The sequence below is a fragment of the Otolemur garnettii genome, unplaced genomic scaffold (genome assembly GCF_000181295.1).
Source record: "Otolemur garnettii isolate 467f Iridium unplaced genomic scaffold, OtoGar3 scaffold00057, whole genome shotgun sequence".
Taxonomy (NCBI): Eukaryota; Metazoa; Chordata; class Mammalia; order Primates; family Galagidae; genus Otolemur; species Otolemur garnettii.
The window spans coordinates 7,222,655-7,233,303 of record NW_003852452.1 but is presented as its reverse complement, the minus strand read 5'-3'; the positions used below and the strand labels follow the sequence as shown (position 1 = coordinate 7,233,303).

General features: G+C 39.2%; 1 protein-coding gene across 1 annotated transcript in view; it reads right to left on the bottom strand.

Annotated features, from left to right (window-relative positions):
- Positions 1-2,852: 2,852 nt before the first annotated feature.
- MRPS35 (mitochondrial ribosomal protein S35) overlaps positions 2,853-10,649 on the bottom strand; it is a 31,300-nt gene continuing 23,503 nt past the window's right edge. Inside the window, exon 8 of the mRNA XM_012806791.1 lies at positions 2,853-3,214. Coding sequence (XP_012662245.1) covers positions 2,945-3,214 — 270 coding nt within the window. The 3' untranslated portion in view covers positions 2,853-2,944. The remainder of the gene's footprint in view (positions 3,215-10,649) is intronic.

The window sequence follows — 10,649 nt, the reverse complement described above, 5'->3', positions numbered from 1 at the left end:
GCTCACAGCAACCTCCAACTCCTGGGCTCAAGCGAGTCTCCTGCCTCAGCCTCCCAAGCAGCTGGGACCACAGGTGCTCGCCACAACACCAGGCTATCCTTTGGTTGCAGCCATCATTGTTGTCTGGTGGGCCCGGGCTGGGGATTCGAACCCGCCACCTTAGGTGCATGTGGCTGGCGTCCTAGCCGCTTGAGCCACAGGCGCCGAGCCAAGCACCCTACAATTAAGAAAAGAGATTTGATCTATAGCTTAGTTGTCTAAGTCTTTAAGTTGCTTCTGTGCTTCCTACATCTCGAGGCTGGACTCAGAAATGACCGCATTATCAATACAGCCGTGTCCCCTGAATCCTCATCATCAGGATGAACACGATCATGTTCATCGTACACACTGCATCAGTTAAGATTTTAAAGGACAAGGATCTAATTAATGACAAATAGGGCTGGTTTATGATTACTAAAATGACAATGACATCACCTGTTACATTTTTGAGGCATTTTATATTCATTTTTCAGCTCTAAACTTTTGCCTTCAGGCATCAATGATTGCAACCCAAGAGTTCTCAGGTCAGTTGCTTGGAGTTAGCCACACTACAGAGGTTAAAAGGGAATAGTACTCTACATGCCTGCTCTCACTTCTGACACCAACTGTACGTTTGCAGGTGTTCCCAAAACCACATTCAGGTTCAGCTATTCACTGGAATAATTCACAGAAATCAATGAAAAGCTAGCATTTTATTCCAGGGAAAGGGCAGCAATTAAAATTACCCAAAGAGAGAAGAAGCACACAGGTAGAAGTCCAGGAAGGGTCAGAATGCTTGGCTCCTGGAGGGTCAATGTGTGACAATATGCCTGGAGTCCTGCCAACAGGACAAGTCTGCCTGAGCTTCAGGGTTTAAAGCTTTCATACTACCCAGGTAGGCAGGCAGTCATACCTACATACTCATAGTAGTAGCTGGTGTCAGCTGCCAGGTGAACTGATATCATGTGACCCAGAACTCTCACCTGGTTTTTCTGGCATGGCTGGCCCCACCCTCAGATCTGTTGGGACCAGCTCCCTTCCTAAACAAAGACACTCCTATCAGAGACAGCAAAGGCCAGACCTCTCTTTGGTCAAATTCTTTACTATAGATCATTTGACCTACATTGTGTTACCGCACAGGACGGACCACGCTCAGATACCACTTCTTCATGTGTTACCAAGTGTCACCTCTTCTCAGCTCCTACTGTCTTTAGAATGTTTCCTTCTTCAATTCTGTCTCTGCATTGGAGTTTTCCTTAAAAATTAAGTTTTATCTATTTTGTTTTTCATTCACTATTTCATTGAGAACAGGGCTTTTCAACTATTTTTAATCTCATAGCACACTTGAACCTACACTTAAACTTCTATGACACATTTAAATTATGTTGATCAAAAAAAAAAGAGTAAAAAAAGAGAATATCAACTGTGCTTTGACCTTCTTTTGAAAATAATTTAATTGGCTTGGCACCTGTGGCTCAAGTGGCTAAGGCGCCAGCCACATACACCTAAGGTGGTGGGTTCAAATCCAGCCCGGGCCGCCAAACGACGACAGCTGCAACCAAAAAATAGCCGGGCGTTGTGGCAGGCACCTGTGGTCCCAGCTACTTGGGAGGCTGAGGCAGAAGACTCGGTTGAGCCCAGGAGTTGGAGGTTGCTGTGAGCTGTGATGCCACAGCACTCTACCCAGGGGAACAGCTTAAGGCTCTGGCTCAAAAAAAAAAAAAGAAAAGAAAATAATTTAATTAAGATCTTTAAAGTTTCCTGGTACACCTAAGATCCTCTCATGGCACAATGGTTGAAAATCACTGCTGTAGACCCTTGACCTTACTAAAACCAAACATACCTTTTTTTTTTTTTTAAAGAGATGGGGGGCGTGTCTTGCTATGTTGCTCAGGCTGGTTTCGATCCTTTTTCCTTAGCTTTCAGAGTTGCTAGGATTATAAGCAGGAGCCACATGTCCAGCTCAACCTTCATTTTATGCGAATGTTTCAGGTAGCTGTTTTGAAACTCCTTTTGGCTTTTCTTTATAGCCTTAATTCTATTAGGCAAAAATAAGTCATTAGGCAAATATCTCTCAATGATTCCTTTATTTTTATTTTATATTAATCACTTGTTAACAACTATGGAAGTGGTAAAAAACAGCCCAGAGGTATACTTAAAAATACTGAACTGATAGCTAAACTGGATGGAATACATCTTAGGGTAGGTCTTACTTTGTCATTTACTCCAACTAAAGTCAAGGTCCTCACCTCTATCTGAGCTATGGTGAATCTAAATCCAACATCCAAAGGGCAAAACCCAGCTCATCTCCACGTCTACTTTCCTCCAAGCCTGGGCGTGGCAAAATGTGCCTCATGACACAGAAAGCAGAATGCTCAACAGAGCTGAATCCATATAAAGTGTCCCCAAAAGGGAGCGATGGAACAAACAGTTAAGGTTAGAAAACACTCCTGACGACCTGTTTCTGACCAGAATTGGCAACTGTGAAAAACAGATGGGCTAGATAGCAGGGTTGCGTGAACAGAGTTAAACTGCAAGTCAGGGGACTGGGTTCTGGGTTTACTTTCTCAAATAACCAAAATCGTTACTGAAAAGCCACCACTGAACACCAGCTTGTGGGGAGGGAAATGTGGCAGGTGACAAAATAATGATTAAGTATATGTATATATACATACTAAAGCTGTTATGCAGAAATAAAATCAAAACTCTAATCAGAAGAAACTGGAGATCTTCTAATTAGTCTAATTGTACCAGTATACAAATAAGAAAACTTCAGAATCATAATTGCCAGTGAGCATTAGTATGAAATAATTTTAACTCTGCATAAGCCAACAATTTTTTAACATTTTCAGTTTTACACCCAATTAGATCTTGATTATGTGTATCATAAAATTAATAAATCAAGTAGATTTTTCTACTTCGTAATTCATGTCAGACTTAATAGTCTCTTCACTGATTCTTTGTACTGAGAAAGGGAAGTTTCACTGTCCCCCTCGTTCTTAAGACTAACAACACAGTTTTTGTAATCTTCAACTTCTTTAGTACCAAGGAGCTCTTCTTTCTTTACTTCTGTATTCTTATCGGCAGCTTTAATCTGGAGAAGGGTTTCCAGGATATTTTTTTCTGAGGAGCTGTTTTTCCAAATATACTCTTCCATGTCTGCTTCAGTCTTATTTTTTTCCCATTCTTCAGTTTTCTGAAAAGAAAAAGAAAGTTCAGAATTCTGAGAAATATTCAAAAGATGACGTTTCTTTTTCAGTGGGGGTGGGAGGAGAAAGTTGCAAAATGTGGAGGGCCGCTGACCAACACTCGCCTGTCCACTCTGGGTGACCCCTTCCCTGGTATGGTCATCCACCTGGGGCAGCAGCTCCAGGGCTGCACAGCGTTCAGCCAACACTGGCCGATCAAGCTCGGTTACCACTCACTAACTCTATCCTAGTAATTTACAATTTATCTGGCTTATAAATTTCACTTACAGAACTATACTATTTTCCAGCAGACATAAAAAACCCATTTATAGCAGTTTTCTACTCTTTAAACTCAAACGCTTCAACAATTCACATTTCTGGGGTTAAAAATAATGAGAGCCGAGAGGGGAAACTGTATTTATCTTTGTAACATGCTTATAGAGATGATAGGGAAGACCAATTATGATAAAATAAAAATCTGAAGTATGAGCGTAATACATGATTTTTAGTCATGACTTCAGGTATTCCAGAATTTTGTTTTAATTATTATCTTTAGGTTCCCGTAATGGAAATAATGTATTATTACTACTTGTTTCTCCCTACAAAAATCACCATGCTATTGGCTGGCTGGTTTTAAAGTAATACAGCACTCCGATTTATGATTTAAATGGAGATGTAACATTCTGTGAAAAATCAAGCAATACAGCTAATAAGTAATAATGTTCTGGTTCAAAGAAGTGCTGAATACCTGCCAGTCTTTCCAAGTTAACACATAACAATATTCTGAGCTATAACACACTTTAGAATAGCCCACTATTCTGAGTAACCACTTTCACGGATGGTAAAGTGTTAAAAAGAGAAGTATATTTCTAAGGCTGTCAGAAACGATACTCTACCTCTGAAAAAATCCCCTTGAAAAAGACTTCTAGCTTGAGCAGAGCTTAAAAGGCTCCTCAGATTGGGAGGCCGAGGTGGGTGGATTGCCTAAGCTCACAGGTTGGAGACCAGCCTGCGCCAGAAAAAGACCCCGTCTCTAAAAAATAGCCAGGCGCCTGAAGTCCCAGCTACTTGGGAGGCTGAGGCAAGAGGATCACTTGAACCCAAGAGTTTGAGGTACTGTGAGCTATAATGATGCCATGGAACTCTACCCAGGGTGACCAAGTGAGACTCTGTCTCAAAAAAGACAAAAAAAAAAAAAAGAAAAGAAAAAGAAAGAAAGAAAAGAAAAGAAATTTTACAGTTAAAATGGCTCAGTATCATTTGGTAAATAAGCAGTATGTTTCTAAGATGCTATACTTAGAAAATAACAATTTTGAAATAAGATTCTTAGTGACTTAAAATGGGCTTTTTGTAACAGTTTCCTTTTTAAACATTTTCTTTAACTTCAATGCCTTTTAGCAAAAAGCTCAGTGCCGTATTAAGAATCTCTAAAAATTAGGAAATTTACACTAGAGGGACAATAATCCAGAATTATAACCCCATCTCTACTAAAAATAGAAAAACTGAGGCAAGAGGATCACTTAAGCCCAAGAATTGGAGGTTGCTGTGAGCGATGACTCCAAGGCACTCTACCCATGGCAACAGCTTGACATTCTGTCTCCAAAAACCCCCCCAAACCAAAAAACAGAACTGAATTCTAATAATTCTGACACAGTGTCAGCAAATTGCAATTTTATATGCATATTTATAGAAAAGATAAAAATTGCTAAGAAGTAGAAGGAAAAAAATCATCTTTAATTCTATCACCCAAAGATAGCCAATCCAATACTGGTAACATTTGGTGTATGTCCTATACCTGTTTTTTAAAAATTGCTATGATTAATTTTTATTTATGATTTTGTACCCTTACAAGTTTACTCTCAAGTTATTAGCTTCTAATAACCACACCCAGCCGTGAAGTGGTCAGTTTAAGAGCTTCTTTTTTAAAGAATGGACGGAATGTTAATTTTTTCTTTCTTTTTTTTTTTTGAGATAGATCTTGCTCTGTCACCCAGGCCAGAGTGCAGTGGAGTCATCACAGCTCACTGGAGCCTCAAACCCGCCTTGGCTCACATGATCCTCCTACTTCAGCCTGGGACTATAGGCACGCTACCATCCCTGGCTAATTCTGCTATTATTTTGTGGAGATGGGGTCTTGCTATGTTGCTTAAGCTAGTCTCAAACTCCTGGCCTCAAGCCATCCTCCCACACAGGCCTCCCAAAGTGCTAGGATTACAGGTGTGAGACACCATGTCCAGCCCATGTATTAAGTTTAAAGTACAAAGAAGAGCATATCCAAATTATTAGGGGCAAGTAAAAATACCATTTTAAGTTCAAATTGATTATCAACTGGGCAGAGTTTGATTAACTTATAGATTAGTATTTTAATACCTTGAGCATTAAACATTTATAATGTCATCTTTTAATCTGTAAGTATGTATATAGCGCACACACACATGGCCTTTCTTTTTTTTTTTTTTTGGCTAGGGCTGGGTTTGAACCCGCCACCTCCAACATATGGGACTGGCACCCCACTCCTTTGAGTCACAGGCGCCACCCCACACGGCCTTTCTTTTCCTCCCTGAGTGCGATGAAGGCGCCTGTCCTGAGCACAACCCTTGAAGGGGCAATTTTCCATTCAATGCAATCCTGTTGTCTTTTTCATTTGGCTCAATTATTCACTTACTCATTCCATACATATTTACTACACAACTACTGGGCCAGAAATTGTGTTCTCCTGGAACTTCTAGTCTAACAAGAGACCTGAAGTTGGACAGGAGCCAATCAGATAAAGACTGTGATCCCAGCAGAGGAAACAGCATCCACAAAGGCTCTGCAGCAGGAAAGAGGTTGGCACGTTTGAGGAAGTAAGTGCAGGCCAGCAAGAGGGAAGTGGCACGGGAGGGTGCTGAATAGCTATTAGAATACTCACCATGTGCCAGGCACTATTCTGAGTGCCTTCACAGATTAACTCATTTAACTCTCCCTATAATCCTATGCATACTAGTATATCTCTGGCAGAATAGGAAATTAATGCTCAGAGCAACTGAATAATTTGCCCAAACCTTACTGCTTGTTAGTGTCTGAACAACATGTTCTAAAGAGACATGGTAAAAGAATATCAGAAGAACAAAAGAATAACTTCACTTAAACCTGTCATCTTCTTTCCCCTTGTCAGCATAAACTTAATATAAAGAAAAATGCAATAGCTAATTCATGCAATGGTCAGTGTATTCTGCTGTCACAGAAAGCAAAGAAATACTCTGCTAACCACACAAATGTGTCAGCTCCTACGACCTTATTTACAACTCCTTTTGCCTTGGACATGAATCATAGTAATATTCCACTTCTCACGATTACAAGTAAGACCTTGTGTTGTATGAAAGAAAACAGGTTAGCAATTAAAAAAAAATCCCAATTTGAAAATTGTAAAAAAAAAAAAAAAATAGGAAGCAGCAAATATTCATAAACAAGTGAAAAAAAATTACTGTCATATCAAGAAAGTCAATTCAATTGAGGACAGTTTTTAAAAACATTTACTGAATGCAAACATGCCAGACACTGAAGTAGATGCTAGAAACGCAAAGAGGGATGAAATATACGCCCCCTGCCCTCAGAGACCTCACAGTCTAGTGCAGACAGCAGACATGTGTACAGGCCATTACCAAAAAGGAATAAAGGAATGCTAACTCGAGAAGGGAAAAGGATGGGCAAGAAACACGCCAGAGAGGTCCTATCCGAGGTGTATGAAAGGATTCATAGGAATTTGTAAGGTCGATCAGTTTGAAAAAAGGATTATACGCAAAAAGAATAACACGCAAAGTTATGAAAAAACACATTATGCTCAGCATGGCTGAGATATAGGATACATAACCTGGTTTCCTAAGTAATGAGGTAGCCACCTGCTATGAATGAGTAGAGACCTTATTCAAAGGAATGAGGAACCACTGAGGGATTTTGTAAAGGAATAAATATGGTGCCACAGATGGTAACCTAGAAGGTGGAGGAGACAGGAAAATCAACCAGAAGGTATTACAGTTATTCAGGTGAAAGATGATGAAGACCTAATATTAGTAGTAGCAGTAAGGACAAAGAGGGGAAATAGTTTTACCAAATATTTTGAAACTGAAAAGACTTGGTAGTTACCAGTTATCAGGAAGGAAGCAAAAAAAAGAAACAATACAACTCTCAGATTTATGACCTCTGGGTGAGAAAGAAGAACAGGAGCTTTTCTCAAAGGTCTTTATACAATAAAAAGAGGTCTTGCCTGAAAGCCAAAAGGCAAGAGAGGTCACCTTCAATGTTACATCATCATCCCACCCTGAGGATCCAGGACAGTGTCTCCTGCCCACCCCAAAAGTCTAAACTTGCCCGCAGATATGAGAGACAAATCTCTCTGTTTTATGTGTGCCCTTAGTCCTAATTCCCACCCCTTAATCTCAGCTGATATTAGATACCAGAAGAGTATCCCCTATCCTTGGAACCACAAGCGTTTTGGATTCTGGATTTCAAATATGCACACATTTGCATTTTACTTTCTATGTAAGTGTCCCCAACCTGAAAATCTGAAATCTGAAAGGCTTCAGGGAGCATTTCCTTGTAGTGTCATCTTGGCACTCAAAATGTTTTGGACTTTGAAGCATTTTGGATTCTGGATTTTGGAATTAGGAATACTCAAGCTATATGTGTATAAAAACCATCTTAAAGGTGATATAGCTAAAAGGATTTTTTTAAAAAGTGATATCCCAGCTTTCTAAGCAGTTTCCTTATTAACTATACTTAAAGTCTGAGGAAATGACTCACAGTCAGGACTCAGCACCAGAATCACCTATGGAGACACTTTAAAACTATATGCCTGGGTCTCGTAGCTAGATTCAGATTCTGTAGTCTACACAGGCACCTGTATTTTCAATAGCTTTCACAGCTGATGCTCCTATAACCCCAAGCTGAAAACTACTGCTAAGTTTGAGTAGACAGTAAACTAAGCAGTTATAGGCAGATTTGATTTCATCTCTTATTTCATAACATTTTGAAAGTCAAAACTGAACAAAATTAAGTAATATGATACCATGGGAAGAATACAAAACTCTGAAACTGCAGCTCAGGTCTGAGTTCCTCCACTAAGAAGCTTTATGACCCTGGGCAAAGTACATAACCTTTCCAATAAGGCTAAGTCTTAATTTCTTGAGGTTTGAAAAGAAGAGTTTGTAATAAGATAAGTTTTGTGACTCCTGATCTTCAAAGTCAGCGCTAATTTAAAATGAGTGGCCACATAAAATGCTGTGTGTTAAAAAAAGAAAAAAAAGACTTTGAAGCACTTTTAAAAAATGGAACAACTCCTACACCTCAACCCTTCTTGGTTTCCTTTTCTGTGTTAATCAAGGTGATTATTTGAAACAGCACTGAGATTCAAAAAGAAAGTCAGAAAGTCAGAGACAGAAGACAGCTGACTCTCAGAGGAACACCACAGAGCCATTTTTAGAACAAAGGCAGATGTATTTGTCTGGAATCAAATAAAAATGTACCATTTTGTCACTCTTTACTGTTTCCGGCCAACCTGTGGGACTGGAAATTCTCATAACATTGTCAAACATAAATTTGCATCCTGAAAGAAACACATGGGAACAAAAATGTGTGGAGAATTTCCAAAATAATGCAGTATTAGAACACTTTAAGTATTTTTTTATAATGATTAAAAAAACCCTTCATCTACACATAATCCAAATCAGGCATTTATGAAAATTAAGTTATCTCAAACTGTTGCAATATTTCTTAAAAATTGAGTGCAGTGTTTTTGACTGTTATTAATAATTTTATCCATAATTATTAATAATCTATAAGCAAGAGCTAATTATTGCTAACATCTAATAAGTATGTTATAAAATCATAAAATATTACGGAAAAGACATCTGTTGATTTGTCACCTTACTTTAGAATATATGTAGAGTTGAAAATCTTCTAAATCAAAAGTCTATTTAAGAAAATTCAAAAGACAGGCAATGTTCCAATAGCTGTTACTAAGAATATTTAGTGTTCTTACTTAGTATCTATACCAAATACAGTATCTATACCAAATACAGTAAAATCAGACCCCTACTAATGAGGGAAAACAAAACATACATAGAACAGTGACTAAGACAAATGCTCTAGTGACCAATATTAGCAAGTAAAACGAGGAACTGTAGTGTAATTTGCAAACACTATACAAACTAAGGGTTAGGCAAAGAATCAGAGGCTAAAAAGGAACCAGGAGAGAAGAATAAAAGATGAGACAGGGAATCAGAGTTCTTACTATAGAGTTCTTACTATAAACTAAATGTTGTGTACCCTTCCCCCAAATTCTTATGCTGAAAACCCATTCCCCAATATGATGATATTTGGAGATAGGCTTAAGGGAGGTAATTAGGTCGTGAGGATGGAGCCTTCAGGATGGCATTAGTAAGAGGACAGAGGAGAGAGCCTGCCCCCTTCCCTCTGCCATGTGAGGACCCAGCAAGAAGACAGCACCTGAGAATCTAATCCTGCCCATATCCTAATGCAATCAAACTGGCACCCTAATCTCCAACCTCCTGGCCTCTAGAACTGTAAAAAACAAATTTCTGTTGTTTAAACCACCCAATCTATGGCGATTTGTTTTAGTAGCCTCAACTGAGACAACCCTTAACACTTTTGCAATTATTTATTACCAAGCCCATTATAGTGTTTGTCAATTGGAGACTATGCTTTTATGTATTAACCTCCATAATCCAACACCACAATGCAAGTAATAGGCAATCAACAAACACGTGCCATTTTTTAGTGAAATTACACTTGACATTTGACATAATACTTTCTCCTCACCACTAAAATAGTGAAAGAGGAGCATTTTCAAACAACTCATGAAATGCTTCATCAGCTTTACACTGCCCTTAACACTGGTCACAAAGCTGCACTCGTGAATGAGCCACACAATGGGCTTCCCCATCTGCTTCTCACTCACTGTCAGTCTCATCCCCTGCCTCTGTCCTCTAAGTCCTACGCCTCAGTCACAACAAACTTCTACCCTAAGGCCTAGAAAGTTCTTTACTCACTTTTCTACTGCATATTCCCACTCATCTTCCAAAACCAGTCACCACTCCTATGAAGCTTTCAGGGAGAATTAACCCTTACCTGCGTCTCTCACAACAGTATGTACCAACTTCCATTATGGGGCTCAATAGACTATATTATAACTATTGATTTTTCTCCAGAAAATAAGGTACCTTAAAGGCAGAGGTCATTGCCTCTTGACAGTTTTACCAACACCTGCACCAACTGTACACAAGTACTCAACAGCTGCTGAATACAAGAGTACACAGCATATCAAATATTGCTCAAGTGTTCTCCAACAGAGCCTGGAAAGGGATGTGTGTTAAAGCACACACACAATCACGAGTGCATAAAGCTGACAGATTGAACAGTGGCTCTGCACCAGGGTTCATTTTT